This window comes from Bos grunniens, chromosome 19, assembly GCF_055505025.1.
Source record: "Bos grunniens cultivar Pamir isolate PY7600 chromosome 19, Bosgru_T2T1.0, whole genome shotgun sequence".
Classification (NCBI taxonomy): Eukaryota; Metazoa; Chordata; class Mammalia; order Artiodactyla; family Bovidae; genus Bos; species Bos grunniens.
The window spans coordinates 39,686,381-39,710,836 of record NC_141183.1 but is presented as its reverse complement, the minus strand read 5'-3'; the positions used below and the strand labels follow the sequence as shown (position 1 = coordinate 39,710,836).

Here is a 24,456-nt window from a genome sequence, read left to right as displayed (position 1 = left end):
CATAGGCTGTTTTTCCAGTGCCCCGATGGTGAGGCTCAGAACTGAAGCTGACCCCAGCTTTATTGGGAAGACTAGAAGTTTCAGGCCACTGGCTGGATCAGAAGCAGAAGGTCTGTGGACTGGCACCCCAAAGCCTGACTTGGAGAGCCTCCAGCGGTGTGGACACCGTGATTTCCTTCACCAGCGCCAGGCTGTGAATCTTGTGGTTGCAAGGGAGGGACAGCTTGGAAGCGGCGGTGCCAACGATTTCCTAGAAAATGGGGCTGGATTGCTCCAAGGCAGCCACACGCTTACAGAGCCCCTTGCAAACGCCCACAGGGTCTGCTGATGTCGCTCATAACCGCTGCTGGTGCCCCTCGTCGTCTCCTTTTCATCCTGTTTACCCTGTAGGTTGGTGCAGTGCTTTCCAGCTTACAAAGCGCGTTCTCAAACTTGCCTGGTTCTCATAGACACCCTGGAAGAGAAGAACTATTTTGCCCACTTTAGAGATGAGAAAATTGAGTCTTAGAGAAAGGTGGCATTCCCCTTAGCCTGCTGGTGAGACACAAACTTGAGGCAGACAAAATTCCGACTTAGCACTCTTTCTCCTACTCCGAGAAATAATTACTGAGTACAGATAATTGCTGCGTATCTACTACTGTATTTCATCGTTTCAAAGACACGTTTCCCCTCTCTCTCATTTAACATCTCTGGACTCAGGCTGCACTCCCCTAGCAATAGTTTGCAATTGGTGGTGTTTTTGCTTTGTTTGTGGTATACAAAGTAAAGTATCTCTTATGATGGATGTCCTTCAAGATTTAATGAAATGTGGCGTGTGTAGTGTGTGTAGATGTGACTTCTGCTGGCCAGGAGTTCTAAGTTTAGGGGAAAGATCAGACACTCCTAGGAGCCATTCAGATAAAGCAGAATATTAGAGGAATTTCCTGGTGGTTCAGTGGCTAGGACTTGGTGCTTTAACTGAAGCAGGGCAGTGGGTGCGGGTGGGGGATGCCCAGGTTCAATTCCTGGTCAGGGAACTAAGATCCCACAAGCCATGTGGTGCAGGCCCAAACCCAAACAAACAAAAAACAAAACAGAATATGATATGCGTGCCCTGGGAATTCTGGCTGAGAGGTTTCAGAAAGATTTGAGAGAGGTTGGCAGGGATTTGAGTATCCTGCTTCTTATGGACCAGCCATGTCCCTGAGCCCTGTTAGTGTGGTGGTTCAAAGCTTGGATGCTGCAGGCTCTCTCTGTTTGTATCGATGATGCAGCCTGTTGCCTAGTTACTTAACCCTCAGCCTCAGTTTCCACATCTGAGAGTGGGGATGGTAACAGTGACTGCCTCTTGGGTGGTCAAGGGGATCAGCTAAGAGGAGGCACTTTGTCAGGGACCTGAAACCCGTAGTGAGAGCTCAGTAAACGTCAACTGCTCCTGTCACAAAATTAATCCTATAAATCCGATAGATTCAGGACCAGCCGACGTGTGTTGATCAATGACCGTTCCCGTATTTGATGACATTTGTCATCTCATTTCATCGTCACCGGGAAGATGGGTATCATTCCAGCTTTACAAATGAAGAGCATGTGGTCCGAGGTTACAGCTGGCCAGAGGCTGGGCTGGAATTTGGATCCTGGTCTGTCTGATTCCCAGTCCCGTACTCTTTCTACTGGACTAGAGCTGCCGGTGAAAAATTACCTGCGGGGGAGGAAACCCTGCTGATCCCAGTGGCCTTGCTGCAGGCAGGGTTTTTATAATCAGATGACTGTTGGGTGCTCTCAGTAGTGGCTTTTCTGGCTTTTCTGAAGGAAGAGAGCCCTCATTCAGAGATGTGGGGGCTAATCTGACAGACGGGAAGTGCGCTCAGACCTTAACCTCCCCTTCCCGGCTCCCAGCGGTCAGCGGGCACTTGTGCCCCACCTGGATGGCTGTTGGTCTCTCTGGTCCTCATTCCTTCCTCTGTGCTTGCCTGTCCTTGGACTCACTCTTGTGGTGTACGGGTTCCCCCACCCCTCACTCACCCTGGAGAGGCTGCCAGCCTGAGGTCATACTGCCACACCACTGCTCATGACCCTGCCAGGGGAGGCTGAGGGCCTGCTCATCTGGAGTCTCCTTCCTGCCCCTTGAGTTTAGCTCAGACACACTTACCTTCGGTCCCTCCCTGACCCCCTCTGCCCCTCTGTTTTCTCCACCACATCCTGTCTTTCACCCACAATGCCTGGCTCTGCTGCTAACAGGCCATGTGACCTTAAGCAGGTCAGTTGCTGTCTCTGAGCTTCATTTCTCAGCTGCTCCCAACCTGCGTTAACCTAGGGGGCAGGTGGGAGGTAGTGGGAATGAACCCTGGGCCTGGATATTGACTCATGCTCTACTGCTGTGTGTCCTTAAATGCAGGGCTTGGTTTTCTTGTACCGCCATGACTCTATCTGCAAGATAAAGAAAGTAGCTCCTTTGGGAAGGTCCCTCCTTTGCAGTGTGGCTTCCCTGGTGTTCCAGTTGTAAAGAATCTACCTGCCAATGTAGGAGACACATGTTCGATCCCTGGGTTAGGAAGATCCCCTGGAGAAGGAAATGGCAAGTCACTCCAGTATTCTTACCTGGAGAATCACATGGACAGAGGAGCCTTGCAGGCTACAGTCCATGGCGTCACAAAGAGTCAGACACAACTTAGCAGCTAAACAACAACCACAACTCCTTTGCAGCAGACATTGTCCACTCCTCTGTGGGTCTGTGCAGGCATCGGCTCACCATCATGACTGGTCCTCTTTTATTGGGTTCTAATTATTTACTCCTGTGATTATCTTAGTCACTAGATGGAAGTCAGTTCTTTTATTCAGTCCTTCATTCATCAAATATTTATTGAGCACCTATGTGCCGAGAGCTGAGGTTAACAGATGAAGAGGGGGAAACAGATAATTAAATGAAAAATTAGAATGCAGAGATAAGTGACCCAATAGGGCACATGCTGGATGCTTATGGAAGTACTACTTGGGGGAGGGGTGGATGCTCGGAAGGCTTCCTGGAGGAAGTGATCTCCAAGCTAAGGCCTGAAGGACAAGTACGAGTCAACCATGTCAAGGGGAGTGGGTAGAAAGAAGGAGAGGAACTGAGGCTGATCTTCCCAGGGTCCACAACCCTGAGTCAGTGCCAGGCCCAGGGGGGATCAGCAAGCCTCTTTCCTTCCTTGCTGCCTCTGAATGCATTTCTGCACGGAGGCAGAGGCTTGGGAATACAAGGCCTCCTGTACTGGGTCCTGGTATGCTGTGGCCAAGCGGGTGGCAGAAGTATTCTGGATGTGGCATGTCCTGGACAGCCTGGCTGCAGGGTGGGGTAGGAGTGGGGCCCTGGTATTGACTCATGGGCCCAGAGCAGGAATGCAGATGAGCCAGAAGCAGGTGTGGGAGGATGTTGAGGACACAGGAGCCTCATCCAGGGTTCTTCTCCAGGGGCAGGAGAGAAGGACTCATTAGGCACAGCCCACTGGGGCCCCTTTAGGGACAGGGAGGGTGGTGAGCTTGACTACTCCTTTCTCCTGACATGGACTTCTCTATCAGGTTTGTAAGAGTTGGAAGGGACACTGCCAGCCTTCTCCGCGGCCAGGGTTTCCTCTGGCACATGACGCCTCCAGATGTGTGAGATGGCCCAGTTCACCTCCTAGAACTCTGCCCCCTCCCCCACTTCCCTGACCTTCATTGTCACTTGATGCCCCCAGGGATGGACTCATGCCAAGACCTTCTCTGACCTCGATTGAGCTGTGTCCTCTCCCAGTCCCTGGGGACATATCCTGGCCTCTCTGATCTCCCGTGGATGCTGTTGGGGTTTCTGGGCTCGAGCCAGCGTAGGATGGGACTGCACTGGACAGAGCGTGTGGGCTGTGTGTTTGGCGGCAGGCTGGGCTCCAGGAGGGGAAGCAGAGATAGGATAGGCTTCCTAGGGACTTCCCTCGTGGTCCATTGGTTAAGACTGTGCTTCTGATGCAGTGGGCACAGGTTTGATCCCTGGTCAGGAAACTAACATGCCACATGCTACATGGCACACCAAAAAATAAAAATGATCAGCTTCTGAGTGGGGCTGAGCAGGTGGTGGGGGTACTTTTCACACTGTCGCTGGGGGCCAGGGCATGAGGAGTGAGCACTGGGGGAAGGAATGACGATCATCATAGTGGCCACATACTGAGGGTGTTTGTGCCTCATTCTCCCTGGGCGTAGTATATATATCACACCCTACTCTACAGCCACTGTGCAAAGCGGGTCAGATTTTGTCCATTTTATAGATGTGGAAACTGAGGCTCAGAGGCTGAGCAACCAGCCTGCACAGCTTGTAAGAAGCAGAACTTCAGGTTAAAGCCTTGTCAGCTATGCACAAAGTCTAGGGGCTATTTCTTCCACACCATGCTGCTTTTTTTTTGAGGGATTTAAAAATTCATTCCCTTCCTTTTGAGCTGGGACATTACTTTTCTTCCAGAGCTGGAATGGGACCAAGGCCTATGGATGGATGTGAAATGTGATGTGTTTATTAGTGTTGGAAGAGACTCCGAGACCCAGGTGAGCCCTGGGCTGAGCTCTGGGGCCTGGTTTCTTTGTTAACAGCACAGCACTTGGTGCCTCTGGGCCTTGGACTATAGATGCAGTACAAGTCTTCTCAAGCCATTTACTTTACTTATTTTTTATTTTTCTTGTGGGATAGCTGCAAGACGTGAGGACTGCTCTCTTTTTTAAGGCACATTAAAAAAAAAATTTAAACCAAAGTAATACCTTACAATGATTGGAAAAACAAAACCGAGAGTGTTTGGTCGGAGAAGGCAATGGCACCCCACTCCAGTACTTTTGCCTGGAAAATCCCATGGACGGAGAAGCCTGGTAGGCTGCAGTCCATGGGGTCACTAAGAGTCGGGCACGACTGAGCGACTTCACTTTCACTTTTCACTTTTGTGCATTGGAGAAGGAAATGGCAACCCACTCCAGTGTTCTTGCCTGGAGAATCCCAGGCACGGCGGAGCCTGGTGGGCTGTCGTCTCAGGGGTCCCACAGAATTGGACATGACTGAAGCGACTTAGCAGCAGCAGCAGCAGAGTGTTTGGTGAAAGAAAGCCGTTCACCATGCCTCTGTTCCCTCCTACCAGGTAGGGAGGGTTTAGTTGCTAAGTCATGTCCGACTTCCCAACTCAGGGATCGAACCTGAGTCTCTAGCATCGGCAGGCAGATTCTTTACTGACTGAGCCACCACAGATGCCCTCCCTCCTACTAGACCCACTTGCAAAGTCTTTAGCAGGTGGGTTTTTTTCCTAAAGAAACAGTCTTTAGCTGTTTCTTCAAATCTTTGAGTAGGAGATTTTGGGCTCTATGGGGACGACGTGAATGCCTATAAGATGCTGGCACCTGCTTTCTTTCTACTTCATTTTTATTCTTCTTATACATAGGGCTTCTCAATTTGCAGATGGGAAAATTGAGGTCCCAAGCCAGTGGGGCCTGCCCTGAGTCCCACAGCATGCTGTGCCCCAGTCCTGTCTCCTGTCATACATCACAGGCCAGCAGCATTGAGAAATCACTCCAGATGAGGATGGAAGGGGGCTTCCCTGGTGGCTCAGTGATAAAGAATCAGCCTACCTGTGCAGGAGACACAGGTTCAGTCCCAGGTCGGGGGAGATCCCACGTGCCATGAAGCAAGTAAGCCCGTGCACCACAGCTATTGAGCCTCTGCTCTAGAGCCCGGAGCTGTAACTAGTGACGCCTGTGTAACCTAGAGCCTGCGCTCTATAGCTGCTGAGCCTGCACTCTAGAGCCCGTGTGCCACAACTACTGAAGCCCTCACGCCCTAGGGTCCATGCTCCCTAACAAGAGAAGCCCCTGCAGTGAGAAGCCCAGGCACTGCAACTAGAGAAAAATCTGTGCAGCAATGAAGACCCAGCACAGCCTAATTAAACAAATAAATAAATAAATGAAATTAAACAAAAAGATTAAGGCTGGAGAGACAGTAATGCTTCCAACACCCCAAACGAGTCTCCCCTGACAACCTACAGCGCCTCTCACCTGGGGGGAGAACCTCTCGCTCTTACTACATACGCTATGCGGTGGCTCCACCAGCTCTGGGTTCCCCAGAAAAACAGTGGCGGTGACAGAGGGGTCAAAGGTCAGATCCAGTCAATGTGGAATGACAGCTCCGGGCGGACACCCAAGTCCTGCAGTTCCTTGTTTGATCTTAAGGAAGTTGTTCAACGTCAGCAGCAGCAGCAGCAGCTGGGGTGCTAGCAGCCACCACAACGGTGTTGCTCAGGCAGACAGTCAGGGCCCCCCTCAACTCGCAGGGGAAGGCACTGGTGGAAGATGATGGATTTCTTAAAGAACATTTTGGTGAGTGTGCCCGGGTTAGGGGGCTATGCCTGTCCACACCGGCTGCCCAGAGTGGCCCGGTCAAGGCAGGAGCCAGATGACCACTCCCGGTGTCACCTGGCAGGGAGCCCTGGTGGGGTGCGGAGGCCACTGTCACTTGGGGAAGGAGAGACCCGGGACAGAGGGGATTAGGGCTGAAGAGGGGGTGTGGGGTGGAGTCAGGGGCCAGAGCCTTTCCCCCTTGACCTGGAGGGGTGAGGTGGGGGCCCTGGTGTGAGACCGGGCAGGGCTCACGTCTGTGCTCCTCTGTCGAGGCTTCCTGATGCCGGGTGAGGGCCTGAGGGGACTCTCACCCACCTGCAGGCTGTGCCAGGTGGGGTGCCAGGGGCAGGAGAGGGAGGGACACTGCAGCTGCCTTCCTTCTGCCTGGCTCCAGACACTCGGAGCTGGCAGGCCAGCCCTGTGGCTGCAGCCCTCCCTGCTCTGTGCTGTGTGCCCGGGAAGGCCCTGGCAGGGGCCCGTGTCCTGTCACAGGGCCCTGGGGCTGTTAGGGTGACACTTGGGAATGGTGTGTGTGACGTTTCCCCCTGGCCTGGGAGTCAAGGTCCCTTCCTGCCAAGTCAGATTGTCCCTGGAGGCTCTGTGGGCACCCTCCTCTTTCAGCTCTGCCAGACCTTGTGCCCCTCCTGCTGAACTGGGGTCAGGACTGCTGTCTTCTCGTTCACACCTATCTGTGGCAGGCGGGAGGTCGGGGGAGGGGGGTGGCTGGGCTGAGTTCTTTCCTTTCTTTCCCTTCCTGGACTGTGACTGTTTAGGGAGTATGGGGCGTGATAGGATACTTGTTTGAGGGTTGATCGAGAAGTCCCCCAATCTCAGGCTGAGCCACCAGTAGCTCCAGAGCAGGGGGCAGGGTGTAAGCCTGGTGACCTTGTTACAAACCGAAATGTCCTGACACCCCTTGACCTTGGCAGGGTGTGGAGTGGTGCACTGGAGGGAGATGGGTGCCATCTGATTTATCTTCCAGAAAGACTGTGTGGCTGATGTCCGAGGGGGCTGGGCTGGATAGGGGGTCACTGGTGTGGAAGCTGGGGACTGCCGAGGAGGCTGCTGCGTGGTCCTGATGAGGGGCAGTGAGAGATGATGGGAGTAGGGATGCTGTTGACAAGTGCTCAGACTTGGGAGATATTTTGACATTGGACTTGCAGGCCTATCGGGGCTTCCCTGGTGGCTTATAAAGTGAAGTATCTGCCTGCAATGCAGGAGACCGGGGTTTGATCCCTGGGTCAGGATGATCCCCTGGAGAAGGGACCCCACTCCAGTATTCTTGTCTGGAGAATTCCATGGACAGAGAAGCCTGGCAGGCTATAGTCCATGGTGTCGCAAAGAGTTGGACACGACTGAGCAACACTTTCACTCTGCAGGCCTACTAGGTATGGAGAATGAGGAAAAAGAAATCAGTGATGATCCTGGGGATTTTGTCAGGGTGGGTGGACAATGGGGAAGACTGGCTAGGGTGGAGGAAAGCTTTTGAGGGGAAGAGTTAATGATTAAAAAAAAAAAAAAAGAGTTTCTGAGTGTTCTGTTGGGCCTAGTTCAGTCTAAGATGTCTGTCAGGCACACAGTGAGATGTGGAGTTCTCAAACCCAGATAGATCTGAACCTGAATCTGGCTTCTGCCTTTACTGAATATGTTCAGTTTGGGCAAGTTGCTTAGTCACTCAATGCCTTCCACCCCTCTAACCCTCCTTCCGTGGACTGACAGGCTAGCATTTGTAATGTGCCTGCTCCAGTGCTCCAGTGCCTGGCATATCACGGGTACCCAACAGAGAATATCCTGGGACTCCCTAAATTTTTCTTATATCTTCTCATTTTCCAGCTTAGAAACATGCGATGGCTCTTTGTTATACAGCGGCTTGTGGACTGACTTGGCTCATAGACACATTTTGTTTGGTCCATGTAGAGAACATTTGGTTATCAATGTCTAGAAGTTGGGAGTTTACATACAAATTGGGATTTCTGGCTTACCTTGAAATGTTGAAAACGCTGGTAACATCAAGCTGGCATTCCTGCTTGCAGCCTGGCAGAAAGGAGCAGCAGTTGCCCCTTTTGTAAGGGATGTGCAGTCTTCCATTACCATTGGTTCACTCTCCCAGCTCTTTTTTTCATTGAGGGAAAATGTACACAACATAAAATCAATCATTTGAAGTGAACGATTCATCGGCATTTAGTATATTTACAGTATTTTGCAACCATCATCTCTGTCTAGTTCTAAACTATTTCTGTCACCTCCAAATCAAATCCCATTTAGCTCTTGCTCTCCATCGCCCCCCGCACCCCCCGCCCAGCTCCAGCCCCTGGCATTCGCTCATCTGCTTTCTCTCTCTATGGATTGATTTGCCTATTCCGGATATTTTGTAGAAATGGAGTCATACAGTATGGGACCTTTTGTGTCTGGCATCTTTCACTTGGGATGCTTTTCTGAGGCTTATTCACCTTGTAGCTCGTATGAGCACTTGGTTTCTTTTCCTGGCTGAATGATATTCTGTTGTGTGGATGCACCACAATTTGTTAATCTGTCCGGTTGTGATGGACATTTGGGCTGTTTCTACCTTTTGGCAAGTGTAAATGGTGCAACTCTTCAGTGCATGAATGAACAACATTTGTGTAAATGTGAGTATTTGTGTGAGTACTTGTTTTCGGTTCTTCGGGTATCTACCTAGGAGTGGAATTGCTGGGTCATATGGCAACTCTATGTTTAACTTATTGAGGGCCTGCCAAACTGTTTTCCACAGCAGCTGTGCCATTTTACATTCCCACCAGCAATGTGTGAGGGTTCCAGTTTTTCCACATGCTCGCCAGCACCTGTTATTTTCTATTTTTTGACTATAGCCATCCCAGTGGGTGTGAGAATGGTATCTCATTGTGGTTTTGATTTGCATTTCCCCACAACTTGACTGAAGGGACTTAGCACACCCATGCACACCACTTAATGATGTAGAGTGTTTTTCTCATTTTCCTATTGTCCGTTTGTATATCTTCTTTGGAGAAATGTCTGTTCAAGTCCTTTTCCTATTTTAAAAGAGGGTTGTTTGTCTTAAGTTATCAGAGTTCTTTATATATTCTGGATGTGCACGCTTATGTGCTACTCAGTGGCTTCAGTCGTGTTTGACTCTCTGCAACCCCATGAACTGTAGGCCACGAGGCTCCTCTGCCTGTGGGGTTCTCCAGGCAAGAATACTGGACTGAGTTGTCATGCCCTCCTCCAGGGGGTCTTCCTGACCCAGGGATCAAACCAGCGTCTCCTGTATCTCCTGCATTGCAGGCGGTTCTTTACTGCTGAGCTACCAGGAAAGCCCATGTGTTCTGGATACAGATGTGTGCCTTCCAAATATTTTCTCCCATTCTGTTGGTTGTTTTTTTACTTTCTTGATAATGTCCATTAAGGCACAAAAGTTTTGAATTTTTATGTTCAATAATTTATGTTTCCTTTTTTGTTGGTGTCGTGTCTAAGAATACGTTACCAAATCTAAGACCATGAACATTTAACCTTGTGTTTTCTTCCAAGAGTTTTACAGTTTTAGCTCTTAGGTTTAAGTTTTCGCTTTCTGCATGTGCTTTGGTGTACAGGTGTCCAACTTTGTGTACTTTGCACGTGGGTATCTAGATTTTCTAGCACCATTTGTTGAAAAGACTGTTCTTTTGGTCTTGACCTTGTCAAGAGTCAATTGGCCAGAAATGCATGGATTTATCTCTGGGCTCTAAATTTTATTCCATTGTTTATCCTTATGCCAGTAATACACTGTTTTGATCACTGTAGCCTTGTAGTAAGTTTTGAAATTGGAAATTGTGAGTTTTTTCCCAAGAATGTTTTGGCTATTCTGAGTTCCTTGAGTTTCCACATCAATTTTAGGAACAGCTTGTCAACTTCTGCAAAGAAATCCAACTTGAATTTTGATAGGGATTGGATTGAATCTGTTGATCACTTTGGGTGGTTATTGCCGTCTTCACAATACTGATTCTTCCAACCCATGAACAAGGAATGCCATACCATTTATTTAAGTCTTCTTTAATTTCTTTCATCAATGTCTTTTAGTTTTCAGTACTTGAATCCTTTACCTCCTTGGTTAAATTATTCTAGGGATTTTATTTTATTTTTTTGATATTCTTGTAAATGGAGTTGTTTTCTTAATTTTCTCTTCAGATTGTTCATTGCTGGTGTATAGAAGTACAAATGACTTTTGTGTGCTGATCTTGCACTCTGCAATTTTTCTGATTTTCTTTATTAGCTCTAGTAGTGTTTTTGTGGATTCTTTGGGTTTCCCATATTGGATCATGTCACCTGCAAATATAGTTTTATTTTTCCTTTTTCATTTCTTTCTCTTGTCCAATTGTTCAGGATAGAACTTTCAGTACACACAATAGTAGTGGAGAAAGTGGGCATTCTTGGTTCCTGATCTCAGGGGGAAAGCTTGCAGTATGCTTTCAGTATCATTGAGCATGATGTTAGCTATAGGTTTAAAAAAAAAGCCCTCATCATGTTGAGGAAGTTCCTTCTATTCCTAGTTTTCTGAGTGTTTTTTTATCAAGAAAGGGCATTAGATTTTGTCAGATGCTCTTTCTGTATCGAGATGATTTTGTGTTTTTTTTTTTTCCCCTTAATTCCATTAATGTGATGATTGATTTCCTTCCTTATGTTGAACCAACCTTGCATTCCTGGGATAAATCCCACCTGGACACAGTGCGTAACATGCTGTTGGGTTTGATGAGCTAGTATTTTGTTGAGAATTTTTACATCTGTGTCCATCAGGGATATTGGTCTGTAGTTTTATTTCCTTGTGGTTTCTTTGTGTGGTTTTGGTAATGCTGGCCTATAGAATGAGTTAAGTAGTGTTCCTTCCTCTTTGCTTCCTCTGGAAGAGTTTATGAAGGATTGGTGCTAATTCTTCTTTAAATGTTTGTTGGAATTTACCATGAAGCCGTCTGACCCTGGACTTTTCTCTGTTGGGAGGTTTTGGATTACAGATCCAATCTCTTGTTATCTCTTCATTTTTAAACGTTACTTGCCTGGTACTTGTAGTCATTTGCATTTTCAAATCCTCTTTCATAGATTTAAAAATGAATCTGCCTAATTTTGAAGATGTCTTATAAAAACCAGCCATCCTCCCACTCTTTTCCCTGTCCTATCTCTGCTCTGGCCAGTTTGGTCCCTTTCACACCCCCTCTGCATTAAACATGATAATTCCATAGGTCAGTGGTTCTCACAGTGTGGTCTCTGGTCAGGAGTATCAGTATTACCTGGGAGTGTGTTAGAAATGCAGATTCTCTTGGCGGCAGTGTGGTGGTGATGGCAGGAACCTGGGTTTTAACAGCTCCTTCACGTGGTTCCATTGTATCACCATTGCCATAGGTAATAAAGAGTCTTGCAGGCTCCTGACCCAAGGTGACATAGTTGAAGCTGTGCCTCTGCAGGACTCCAGCAGCCAAGGAGCTATGTTCAGTGTGAGACGGTGGGAAGGGAGACCAGAGCAGGGAAGGAGAAGCATGAAGTGTGCATAGGGGAGAATTGATTGGAATAGGACCTGTGTCTGGATGGAACTTACTGGGGACTCCTGTTGGCTGTCCAGGGTGAGGGGTGCAGTCTGTGGTCAGAGAAGAGACAGCGCTTAGGAGCACATGCATTGGCCTGGCCTGCCCTGACTGTAGCCATCCCGAGGAGATAGCTCCAGTCACTTACAGTCAGTCTCCCCTGCCCATTTCATTCTCATCTTGCAGGGCAGGGTTTTGAGTCATTCACTCAGGAAATGTTTCCTGAGCATCTCCTCTGTGCCAGGCAGCTGTAAACCCAGGGATATAGCAGTGAAGAAAATAATCAGAGCCCTGCCCTCAAGGGCTTTCCGTTCTCATGGACCATCCTTTGCCTTCCTCTACAGGTTTCAGCAGCCAGGCTGGCATCCAGCTGGCCCTCATCCTGCTATCCTGCAGATAGGGGCCTCTGAGCCAGCAGCTGAGCCGGGATAGCTCAGTGTGTGGTATGGTTGGGCAGCCCTGGGACACATCTGATCTGGTTCCCAACGGGGTGTGTGCTCTGGGCTCCCAGCTCCCCAAGTTTCCAAAAATCTCTATGAAATTCTGCAGGAATCCTTTTCTTTAGTGATGTCTTCCTTCCCTGTGGGATGAGAAACCTGCTCAGACCCCTGTTTTCTCCCCCACCCCAAACTCATCTCCATCCTGTTTTCGTGGGACCCCTGTGGGCTGGAAGACACCTTGTCTTCCATCCTTGTTTGGTTTTAGCCCTTCTGGTCGCTGTTAATATGAGTTGGCCTCTTCATGCACGTCCTGCGTTGAGGCTGGATCAGGAGACAGTCGCTGCTGCCGTGCATGGAGTGAGTCCTGCGTTGGGTGCCGTCCCCGGCTCTGCAGACAGGCTCACGTTATCCGACCACAGCCCTGTGAGTCGGTGCGGTTCTGAGCCCCGTTGCAAGGCTCAGGTGCTCACACAACCTTGTCCTGTGTGTGAGCAGTGGGTGGGTGGTACCTCCTGGGCAAGAGAGTAAGAAGGCTGCTCACACACAAACACAGCCTGCCTGCAAGAGGGGAGCAGAGGAGCCCAAAGCTAGGGCAGGACCCCCAGCAGGGATCCGGTGGGCAGCAGATGGATGGCGGTGGGTGTTACATCTCCAGCGAGGTTCAGAGAGGAGAAGGAAAGAGGGGGGGAACGTGCTGGTGGGGGCCTCCAAGCTGCGATGCTGTAAGAAGGAAAGAACAGGTGGCCGCCCATCTGCTGGGAAAGGCTGCATCCACGTGTAGAGCTGCTGTGGACCAGAGAGAGGTAGGCCAGGCCGCTCCTGTCCCCAGGAAGGGGCCAGGGTGCTGAGATGGGGCGGTGGCCCTCCTGTACTGAATTTCTTCCATTGTTTCTGCTTCTTCACCACCTGGGCAGGGGGCTGGCACCAGAGTGAACAAGGAGGGGTGCCGGGAAGATTCCTCAAGACTGGCCTTGCAGTTCCTGTTCTCTCCTGCCTCTGTTACCTCGGACCTCCTCTGACCCTCTCCCCGAAAGGACTTGCTTTGTCCTTCTAAAGAAGTTTGGGTAGTTTCTGTACGGGGAGGTGGGAGGACACGGCTTGAACCTGGACAGACCCTCGGGGCCCAGCCTGTGGATTCCTTAGCTGGGCGCTGGCTCTTGGTGATTATTTCATGGACTACTTGACAGGCTGTTAAAGCAGAGCCCAGGGGGAAAGCTGGCCTCTGCTCAGATTTGGGTGGTGATGGCTATTGCTAATAATAAGTTAGACAGCTGGGCCGCTGCTACTGGTGAGGAAGCCGAACTACATTTCTTGCTAACTGATGGAGGGGGTGCCCTTCTGAAGGATGCTTCCGGCAGGGCCTCATTCTGTCCTGAAGGGCCTGTGGGATGATGCCCGTGAGTCAGTGAGCATTTATTGCATGCCTGCTGCGCGCCCTTGGCTGCGTGAGGCAGTCTCAGGGGGTGTGGACAAGGGTGGGCCTGGAACTGCGGTCCCAGGCTGGCCTGAGTCACCTTGCTTCTGGGTGGAAAAGGAGGCTTGCTCTTTGCCAAGGCTGGCACCATCCCACTGGAAAGTTCAACAAGTCACCACGAAGTGGGGCCAGGTCAGCCCAGGCCGAGTTGCCACTGGCCAATTTCTGCTCCTGGACACTGTCCACGCCGCAGTTGTCCACCCTGTGCGTTACTCAGGACTGAGGCTGAGTCACAGCCCTTTCATCTCATCATCTGTGCCAGCCCCGAGGCCATGGAGCATCTTCATTCAGGAAGTAGACCCATTTTTAACAGTAATCGAAACACACTGCCTCTGGGAAGATGGACGAAGTCAAGAAAAGCTTAATCAGGAGAAGCTGGGACTTCCCTGGTGATCCAGTTGTTAAGACTGTTTGCTTCCATTGCAGGGGGCACGGGTTTGATCCTTGGTTGGGGCCTAAGATCTGGCATGCTGCACAGCGGGGCCAAAAATTAAATAAATAAAAATTTTCATAAAAATAAAAGGAAAAGCTAACTACCTAAAGGTACTAGATCATCTCCCAGCAGGACAGAGTTTATTTCCAGAGTGAAGTTTCTCAGAATTCCTTATAGAAGTTGCTGTTTTTCCAGTAGTCATGTATGGATGTGAGAGTTGGACTGTAAAGAAGGTTGAGCACTGAAGAATTGGTGCTTTCGAACTATGGTGTTGGAGAAGACTCCTGAGAGTCCCTTGGACAGCAAGGAGATCAAACCAGTCAATCCTGAAGGAAATCAACCCTGAATATTCATTGGAAGGACTGATGCTGAAGCTCCAACACTTGGCCACCTGTTATGAAGAGCCCATTCATTGGAAAAGACCCTGATCTGGGAAAGATTGAAGGCAGGAGGAGAAGCAGGCAGCAGAGGATGAAAAGGTTAGATAGCATCACCGACTCAATGGACATGAATGTGAGAAAACCCCAGGAGATAGTGAAGGACAGGGGAGCCTGGTGTGCTGCAGTCCATGGGGTCATAAAGAGTAAGACACGACTTAGCGATTGAACAATAACAAAAGCCATGGACCAGGCTCTGGCACTTCTTGTTTATATTCTTACTTCATCTTCACGTGAGCCCTGAAAGGCAGGGGCTGATTCTGCTTTCAGGTGAGGGAAGTAAGAGAGATTGAATCACAGGCCTTGTGCCACACAAACCGGTCAGTAGGGTGTCAGTCACTCTCCAGACCTGGATTTGACCACTGGATTCTATGGCTCCTGTTGAACTGACCCTCTGTATCCATGGGTTTTGCATCCACAGATTTAACCAAAGATTTTGATTTTGATCCCCAGCTGGTGGAACCTGTGGGAAAAGGGGGCACTTGTGCGCCATCATTTTCTTTTATTAAAAAATTTTCTTTATTCATTTATTTAGTTTTGGCTGCACTGGGTCTTCAGTGTTTCAAGGGCTTTCTCTAGTTGTGGTGAGCAGGGGGTACTCTCCAGTTATGGTGCACGGGCTTTTCATTGCACTGGCTTCTTTTATCTTTTTGGAGCGTGGGCTGTTGGGGGCGGGGGGTATGGGCTCAGAAGTTGTGGTACACAGGCTTAATCACACCAGTGCATGTGGATTCTTCCCGGACTAGGGATTGAACCTGTGTCTCTTGCATTGGAAGGCAACTTCTTAACTAGTCGACCACCAGGGAAGTCCCTGTGCCATTGTCTTTAAGGGCCTGGAGCATCCTTGGATTTCAGTATCCTCAGGGATGCTGGAACCAATCCCCCACAGATATTAAGGGAGGACAGTCTTTTTACCATACGCAAACCTCAGTAGCTTTCCAGGACCTTCCAGATTAAGCCCAAATTCCTGACATTCAGAGTCTCTCAGGCCTGCACCCTCCTTTTCAGTCTGAACTTCAGGATGTTGACCCAGAGGCCTCGGGCAGCCGAGTTGATCCACTCACCGTTCATTGAGTACACACCATGCTCCTTCACCTTTGCCCTCGCTGTTATACCACTGCCTGTAACGCCCTCCGCACCCTTGCTATTGGGCTTCCCTAGTAGCTCAGATGGTAAAGCATCCACCTGCAATGCAGGAGATCTGGGTCCAATCCCTGGGTTGGAAAGATTCCCCCTACCAGAGAAGGAAACGGCAACCCACTCCAGTATTCTTGCCTGGAGAATCCCCATGGACAAGAGGAGCCTGGTGGGCTACAGTCCATGGGGTCACAAAGAGTCAGACAAGCCTGAGCAACTAACACACACTCCTTCTCTATCAAGTGATTCCTGTTTATCTTTTAAGGTCTGGTTGCATTTACAACCAGAAGCCTTACAAGAAGCCTTCCTTGATGCGGTTATTTTAAAACATGACCTCGAATTCTTTGACACTTCTCTCCTGTAGAGGTGGAACCTCATTCCTATCCGTTCGAGTGCAGGCTGGTCATGGACACTTGCTTCTGAAGAATAGGACAGGGACTTCCCTGGTGGTTCATTGGTTAAGAATCCGCCTTTGAATGCAGGGGACATGGGTTCAATCCCTGGTCAGGAAACTAAGATCCTACCTGCCACGGGGCAACTGAGGCCACAGGCTGCAGCTTCCAAGCCTGTGTGCTCTGGAGCCTGTTCACCACAGCTAGAGTGAAGTCTAAGTGCTGCAACAAAAGATCCCACATGCTGTGAGAAAGTTCCTGCATGCTGCAACTAAGACCCAAAGCATCCAAATAAAAAAAAATATATTAAAAAAACCCATAAAGAATAAGGAGTAGGATAAAGAATAAGGATAAAATAAGATAAAAGTAAGGACTAGAATAAGGAATAGGTGTAAAGGTACTATAGCTTCTTTTGTGCTTTCTCTCTTGGCTGCCTTGCTCTGGGTGGGTTGGGGTGGGGGAGGGTCAGCCGCCATGCTGTAAGGACACTCAAGCAGCCAAAGGAGAGGTCCGTGTGATGGGAACTGGGCCTTCCTGCTGACGGCTTTGTGACTAAACCATCTTAGAAGCAGATCCCCTGGCCACAATCAAGCCTTCAGCCTCTGCTGACATCCTGAATGCAACTGCCTGAGAAACCTTGAGCCAGAACTGCCCAATGAAGCAGTTGAATTCCTGACCCATGGACATTGTTGTGAGTTGCTAAGTTTTGGGCGTAATTTGTTACGTAGCAGAAGTGAACTAATATTCTTACCTCCCAGCAAGGAGTGCTGCCTGCCTGCTCTGAACCACTGGTCACCTGCAGCATCACTAATTTTGTCTCATAATTTTTAAGATCTGTTGTTGTTGTGTGGTTGCAAAGTCACGTCCGACTCTTTTGAGACTCCATGGAGTGTAGACTGCCAGGCTCCTCTGTCCATGGGATTTCCCAGGCAAGAATACCGGAATGGGTTGCCATTTCCTCCTCCAGGGGATCTTCCCGACCCAGAGATTGAACCGGAGTCTCCTGCATGGCAGGCAGGTTCTTTACCACTGAGCCACCTGGAAGGGGGCCCTTCCCCAGTACTTCCAGTGACCAGTGTTTAATCATGTGGGGTTAATTGATTAACTAGCACAAGAGCATTGTGTAAGAACACACCTAAGGTTTTTTTGGTTGCCAGATATAGATACTAATGGGTAAGTTGGATGTGGGGGTGATTCAAGAGAATTTCTTTATCTATAACACACAGGGTCATGATTAGACCTGGAAATTAATTGGCCTGAATTCAGGGGCTTTCTGTGGGCACAGAAGGCTGTAAAACTTGTGTTCCTGGGAGTGCTATCTTATGAAAGTGCTGGTTGGGGCATACTGTAGCAGGAGTTGGGGAAGGGAAGAGAGGCATGTTAGAGCCTCTGATTATGTGTTGAAGTCTTTGCAGTTGATTAATTACAGAAATGATTTATAATTATTATAGAAAATTGAAAAAATACTGAAAAGCAAAAAATTATCCTTAACCTATAACTCAGCTTGGCAAATATCCTTCAAGAGTGATGTGTACATCCACAGGAAGATATATATGTTGGAAAAAAAAAAAGCATCAGGACTTCCCTGGGTGGTCCAGTGGTTAACAATCCGCCTGCTAATGCAGGGGACACGGGTTTAATCCTTGGTCTGGAAAGATTCCACGTACCTCAGAGCAATTAAGCCCATGTGCCACAACTGCTGAGCCCACCCTCTAGAGCCCATGAGCTGCATCTGCTGAGCCTGTGCGCCCTAGAGCCTGTGCTCCTTAACCAGAGAATCCACTGCAGTGAGAAGCCCGAGCACCACGGCTAGGGAATAGGCCCCACTCGCTGCAAGGAGAGAAAGCCTGCACTCAGCAATGAAGCCCCAGTATGGCCAAAAATAAATAAGTAAATAATAATTAAAAAGGGACCATATTGTTCTGATCCTTACTTTTCTCACTGAGCGATATGACATGAGTCTTCATACCAACATAACCAATACAGATCTCCTTTTAGAGTTATTTTATTGTATGGGCATACTTCCGTGTATTATTTATTTTTCCCTTATTGATATGTACTTCAACTATTTCCACTGTTTTCAACCCATAAACAATGTATCTACAAATATCCTTGTATACAATATTTTTGTGTAGTTGCTCAAATAGTGCTTTAGTGTAAATTCCTTACAGTAGGTTTATGGACCAAAATACCTGAACATTTTTCAGGCTTTGGACACATTGTACCAAATTGTCCTTCAGAAAGTACCAGGCACACGCTTATCTGTAGTCCTTGCCAGCACTGACTTTTCTTTTTAATCTTGGCCAATCTGATAGGTGAAAGATGTTATCTTCTTATTATCTTAACTACTTTAATAACTAGGGAGGCTGGGCATGTTTCACTGGTCATTTTATATTTCTCCTTGAGCAAATTGAGTCCTTCGCATATTTTTGTTTCCTTTACAAAACTTATTTCTTTGAAACTGAACTATGCAAGTAATGTAGGTCTACATGCTTGTGAAGCATCCCATATATAAAGCAGAACTCCCTTCCCTACTTTCTCCCTCTTCTTGTTATAATAACTTTTTGACAGTGTGAGGTATATTCTTCTGTATTATTTTCTGTTCATTTATATACATACCTATAAATAATTTTAGGTTTTGTTTTTACTAAAATGGGGTCACGTTCTCTGTGATGTTCTGAATTGCACCCCCGCCCCCCTATATTCAATAGATCTTGGAGAGCATCTTATGTCAGCAATATGGAACTACTGCTTTCTTTTCGAAACATATTTATTTTGGCTGCATCCGATCTTAGTTGCAGCATTCAGGATCTTTCGCTGTGGCGGGCAGGCTTCTCTCTAGTTGAGGCACGGGCTCTGTAGTTGTGGTGTGTGGGCTTAGTTGCCCTGAGGCATGCGGGATCTTAGTTCCCCAACCAGGAATCGAACCTGAGTCCCCTGCATTGGAAAGCGAATTCTTAAGCATGGGACAACCAGGGAAGTCCTCAGATTTCTTTCCGAATAATTGAGCAGTTTTATTTAAAGTGTACAGTTTAATGGTTTTTAGTTTATTTACAGAATTGTGTAACCATTACCACAATCGATTTTAGAACATTTTTCATCAGCTCCAATAGAAACCTTATATCCTGTAGCTTCCAAATCCTCCATTTCTCTGAACCCTAAGCAACCACAAATTTACATTCTGTCTCTATAGATTTGCCTATTCTAGGCATTTTATATTAATGGAATCACATAATATGCAGCCTTTTATGTCTGTGTCCATTCACTTAGCACAGTGTTTTCAAGGTTTATCCATGTTGTAGCATGTGCCAATACTTCATTCTTTTTTTCAATGGTTGAATACTATTCTAGTGTCTGGATATCCTATAATCTGTTTATTCAGAAGTTGATGGGCATCTGGGTTGTTTCCACTTTGGGGGGTATTATGAATACTGCTGCTGTGAACATGCGTGTACAAGTTCTTGAGTGGACGTGTGTTTTCACTTGTCTTGGGGGTATATACCTGGGAGTGGAATTACTGAAATGGTAGTTCTTTTTATGTTGCTGGGTTCAGTTTGCTGGAATTTTGTTGAGAATTTTTGCATTTATTTTCATAAGCTGTATTGGCCTGTAGTTTTCTTTTCTTGTGATGTTAATTTTGGTGTCAGTGTAGTACTAGCCTCATGAAATAAGTTGGGAAGTGTTCCCTCTTCTATTCCTGGAAGAGTTTGGGAGGAATTAGTATTACTTTTTCTTTAAGGGGTAGAATTTACAACTAAAGGCCATCTGGACCTGGGCTTTTCTTTGTGGGTAGTTTTTTGATTACTAATCCAACCTCTATTATTTATTATAGGTCTTTTTAGATCTTCTGTTTCTTCCTGAGTCAGCTTTGGTAGTCTCTGATGGCTGGGGATTGTCCATTTCATCTGCATATGTATTAGTCGCTTAGCTGTGCCCCACCCTTTGTGGCCCCAAGGACTGTAGCCCAGCAGGCTCCTCTGTCCATGAATTCTCCAGGCAAGAATACTGAAATGGGTTGCTATTCCCTTCTCCAGAGGATCTTCTCAACCCAGGGATTGAACCTGGGTCCCCCGTATTGCAGGCAGATTCTTTACTGTCTGAGCCACCATGGAAGTCCCCATTTCATCTAAGTTATCTAAATTATTGACACATGGCTTCCCATAGTATTTGTATTTTATTCTGTGTAGCTTATTCTGATCAGTTTCCTATAGATTGATATTTAAGTTGTTTCCACTTTTTTTTTTTTTTTTGCTGTTACAAACAATGCTTCAGTGACCATTTTATTGTGTCTCTGTCTGTGTTCATGTGTCAGTGTGTTTATAGTATATGTTCTAGAAGAGGAATTGTTGGGTCAGCGGTTTGTGTATTTAAAAATGTTGATTGTTTGTTTCTATCTTCTTATCCTCTTTCTTCTCATCTTTCTATCCTTACTAATTTGTATAAGTTCTTTTTTTAAAAAGTTATCTGTTTATTTGGCTGTGTCAGGTCTTAGGTGTGTCATGCGGGCCTTCTGTTGCGGCTTGAGGGCTCCTTTCTAGCTGTGCTGTGCAGGCTCAGTGATTGTGCTGCACGGGCTTAGTTGCTTTGCAGCATGTGGGATCTTAGTTCACCAGCCAGGGATCCAACTGCCTTGCCTGCACTGGGAGGTGGATTCGTAGCCCCTTGACCACCAGGGAAGTCCCTGTGTAAGTTCATTATTATTCTTGGTATCCTGGAGATTGGAGTTGGTTAGAATCCACAGAGCAAATGGGAAGGATAGATTTGAGAGCTGGATGTTTGATGGCAGCTTCTGGTCAAAGGTGCTTGATGTGGGTGCCCGAAGCTTGTCCTCGACCCTGAACATTCACATGTGGGGTTTCCAGACTCTGGAACCTGAACTTCGCAGAGGTCGGAAACTCTTTGCCTCTGATGGGCCAGTTTTAGCTTGGGAGAGGTCACTTGGAGTCTGAAGCAGGGCCTGGTTTCTGCCCGTGACTCCATAAGGGTCCTTCCATGGTGGTTCTCTTCTGAGAATGTGGAGGCTGACGGGGACATCAGGCAGTTCTGGCCTGTGGGTGCCTGCAGAGGAAGGCAGGATGGATGCCCTACCTCTATGTGGAGAAGCGACAAGGACATATTTTCTTTTCACTGCTTTCTTTTTTCCCTATTCATCTGGGGACAGTCCATTCTGTGTGCTGATTAACTCAGGGCTTGCCAATGCCCAGAAGAAAGTAGAGCTCTTTTCACAGAATGGGAAGTGAGGACACTTCTGGTGGAACCTCTGCCTGTGTTTTGTTAGGATACAGCTTTCAGCCCCTCACCCTTCCAATCCACCTTCTTTTTCTCTTTTTGGTCTTATCTGGAGTTTACAAAGTTGGCACCAAAGTAGGTTAAAATTTTTACATAGTTTATGATTTTAAAAATAACCCATCCAGGCTCCTGGAGGCTGCAGTTTTCAGGCTTTGCTCTCAAGTTCTCGGGTTCCCAAAATGTCCCTTGGGGACAGCGGACAGGGACAGGCAGAGGTGACCCACCAGGGCTCAAGCTTCCACAGCTGTTTTGGCCAGGGCGGCATGCTTTAACTGGTTTTGTATGCTGGAATTCTAAGTGAGACTTTTGTGAGGAGACAGAAGGGGCTGTGTGTTGCCACAAAACTTGGAAGTCTATTTGTGTGGGACATCTTGGCCCCACTGTTGGGTTGAAAGCATCCCAAGCACAAATGCTGCCGGGGGGTGAATCTCCAGGCGCTGGGGAAACCTCGGCTTTTCCCAGGGGCCCCTCCCTCTTGACAGAGACTGAGTAACTGTTCTCTCCAGGGCCATGTGCCAGCCTGGGCGCGCTTTGTTCCCCGTCTTGTTCTATGGGGTGTTCTGGCCCTTCCAGCCCTGCAAAGGCGAAATCAAATTATCTTCTCTCTTGATCCAAATGAATTTCATCCCTGGGGAAGCCGGGGTTGAGCTTCCAGACAGTCAGCAGGGAGGCTTTTTCTCTCTACCTCCTGGCTGACGCCCTGTCTTTGTCTCTCTGCCCTGTTTGTGTCTTTCAGTCGGCGGAGTTCTTCGAGATGCTGGAGAAAATGCAGGTAAGCATCCTCAATGTGGGGGTGGGGTGGGGTGGGGCAAGGCCCGGGTGGGAGTGCCGCCGTGACCTCAGGACACAACACCAGGAGAAACCCACGGGCAAAACTCAGGTCCTTGGAGGGAGGGCAGAGGGGAGAGCACTCACAGTTCTGAGGGCCTGGGCCATTTCCATGTAAACAGCACTCAGGATTCTGGAATGGTTCCTGCCTGAAGCATGGAGAGAAGATAAACAGAACCTGCCAGCAGGGCAGACGGATGTGGGGAGGGTTTGAGAGGGTCCGTCATTCCTGGAATGGGTCAGAAAGAAAGCCCCTTCTTAGAGGAGTCATCTCACGTCTGGGAGGCAGAGCAGCCAAGTAGGAGACAGACCTGAGTTCAAATCCTGCTTCTAACACTCGCTAGCACTAGCTCCTACCCTTTTCTGAGCCTCTGGTTCCTGTTTTCTGTCTACTCACTGTTCTCGCTTCACTCTGATGCCAAACGCGTGGCCGTTTTCCCACACTAAACAATTCAGCAACACCAGCTGGGTGCCCTACAATTTCACCCAGTTCTGACACAGTCTCCCTGGAGATCTCACAGGTGAAGGGCTCAGTCCCACAAGACCACCCTCCTCTGACTTCAACCCCAATCCCAAATCCAGATTATCACTCGTGTTTTGACTCACTGGCTATAAATCAGAGGTTCCCATGATCACTCCTTGGTTCCATTAATTCACTAGAGCGACTCACAGAACTCAGGAAACCCACTGACTTACTAGGTTAACAGCTTATTATAAAAAGAGATAACTCAGGAACAGCCAGATGGAAGAATGGCCGGGGGCAAGGTATGTGGGAAGGGATGCAAGCTCCCATGCCTTCTTCAGGAACAGTGTGTGTTCACCAGCTAGAAAATCCCCATCCTTGTGGGTTTTTGTGGAGGCTTCTTTAAACAGGATGATTGATTAAATCATTGGCCATTGGTGATTGATTGACTCTCCAGCCTCTCCTCTGTCTCTGGAGGTTGAGGGTGGGGCTGAAAGTTCCAACCTTCTAATCAGGGTTGGTTCCCCTAGCAACAAGCTCCCATCCTTAGGGGCTTCCCAGAAGTTACCTCATTAACATAAGCTTATGAATAACAAGACACCCCTTTCACCTTTCTGGTTCTGGAGCTGTTTCAGAAATGAAGGACAAAGGTTCAAATGCTGTAAAAAGAGATGCTCCATTGCTCTTAACACCTAGGAAATGCCAAGGGTTTTAGGTTTTTCCTACGTTTATAGTTGGCTTTCTACAATTAGAAAGAGCTTTCCCTTTTCTCCGTTCATTTATTCATTTGTCCATCTATCCATCCATCCATTCATCCATTCACTCATTGGTATGGACTCATGGATTCTGATTATACTATAGTTTATAGTCTATATAATAAAATCTTTATTTTAATGCTCAAGTTATCTTAGATTTGGCCAGTGGGAGCCCCTGGGACCTGGCTGCTATACCAAATATATATTAATATTTCTCATAAATCATGATAGCACAGGTTCTACAAATGAGAATGCAAATACCCACTTACATGGTTGTCCGGATGAAATGAGAAATAACAGTTACAGATGGGAAGAAGATGCTGATGATAGCCTACACATTTCAGACACTTCTCTGGGCTCAGAGATTGATAGGTGTCACCTCATTTCTTCCTGAGAAGTCCCACAGGAAGTAGGTATATTGTTATCCCCATTTCACAGATGAGAAAACCAAGGCACAGAGCTATTAAGTAAAGCACTCAAGGGCTGATAGGTTGTTATGGTAGCTTTGGAGCCAGAAGGCTTAGCTACTATGTTATGGTGGCTAAGTAGACGCTCCAGGCTCCAGGAAGGAAGATTCTGTAGTGATGGTTTGGAAGCTCTAGAAGGGAGGCAAATGAAGTGCCCACAGTCAGCCTGAGATGCAGGTGGAGCTGCTGAGAGGGTGACTGCCACCAGCAATCAAGCATGGTCCTCATGGAAAAGCCAGGTCGCCGCCCTAAGGGTGGGGAGAGGTAGGGATGGTTGAAGGGAAAACTATTATTAGTGGTTGTGTTATTATCACAAGCAAGTTATTAAAATCCCCTTCTGTGCCCAGCAGTGTGTAGACTACAAGCTAATTTATATGTATTTAGGGAACCTACAGTCAAGTTCGGAAACAGGGAGGGCCTTGGCCTTGACAGTGAGTGGTGGGAGGC

General features: G+C 47.9%; 1 protein-coding gene and 1 long non-coding RNA gene across 13 annotated transcripts in view; one reads left to right on the top strand and one right to left on the bottom strand.

Annotated features, from left to right (window-relative positions):
- Positions 1-24,456, top strand: part of RAP1GAP2 (RAP1 GTPase activating protein 2) — a 216,526-nt gene that overhangs the window by 131,933 nt on the left and 60,137 nt on the right. For 10 of the 12 annotated variants that reach the window (XR_015148073.1, XM_086359667.1, XM_086359665.1 and 7 more), the window contains one exon: positions 22,233-22,268. Coding sequence is in view for 11 of the 12 variants with exons in the window: in XM_086359667.1 (XP_086215793.1) it covers positions 22,233-22,268 (36 nt within the window). In the remaining variant the exon portion in view is untranslated. Of the gene's footprint in view, positions 1-6,272; positions 6,331-22,232; positions 22,269-24,456 lie in introns of those variants that run through there. The other 2 variants (XM_086359674.1, XM_086359675.1) reach the window with 2 other exon arrangements.
- On the bottom strand, positions 21,577-23,322 carry LOC147352321 (uncharacterized). Its single transcript, XR_015148074.1, has 2 exons — positions 23,021-23,322; positions 21,577-22,553 (listed from the first exon to the last, which is right to left on the bottom strand). It is a non-coding gene; the product is annotated as an uncharacterized LOC147352321 (long non-coding RNA).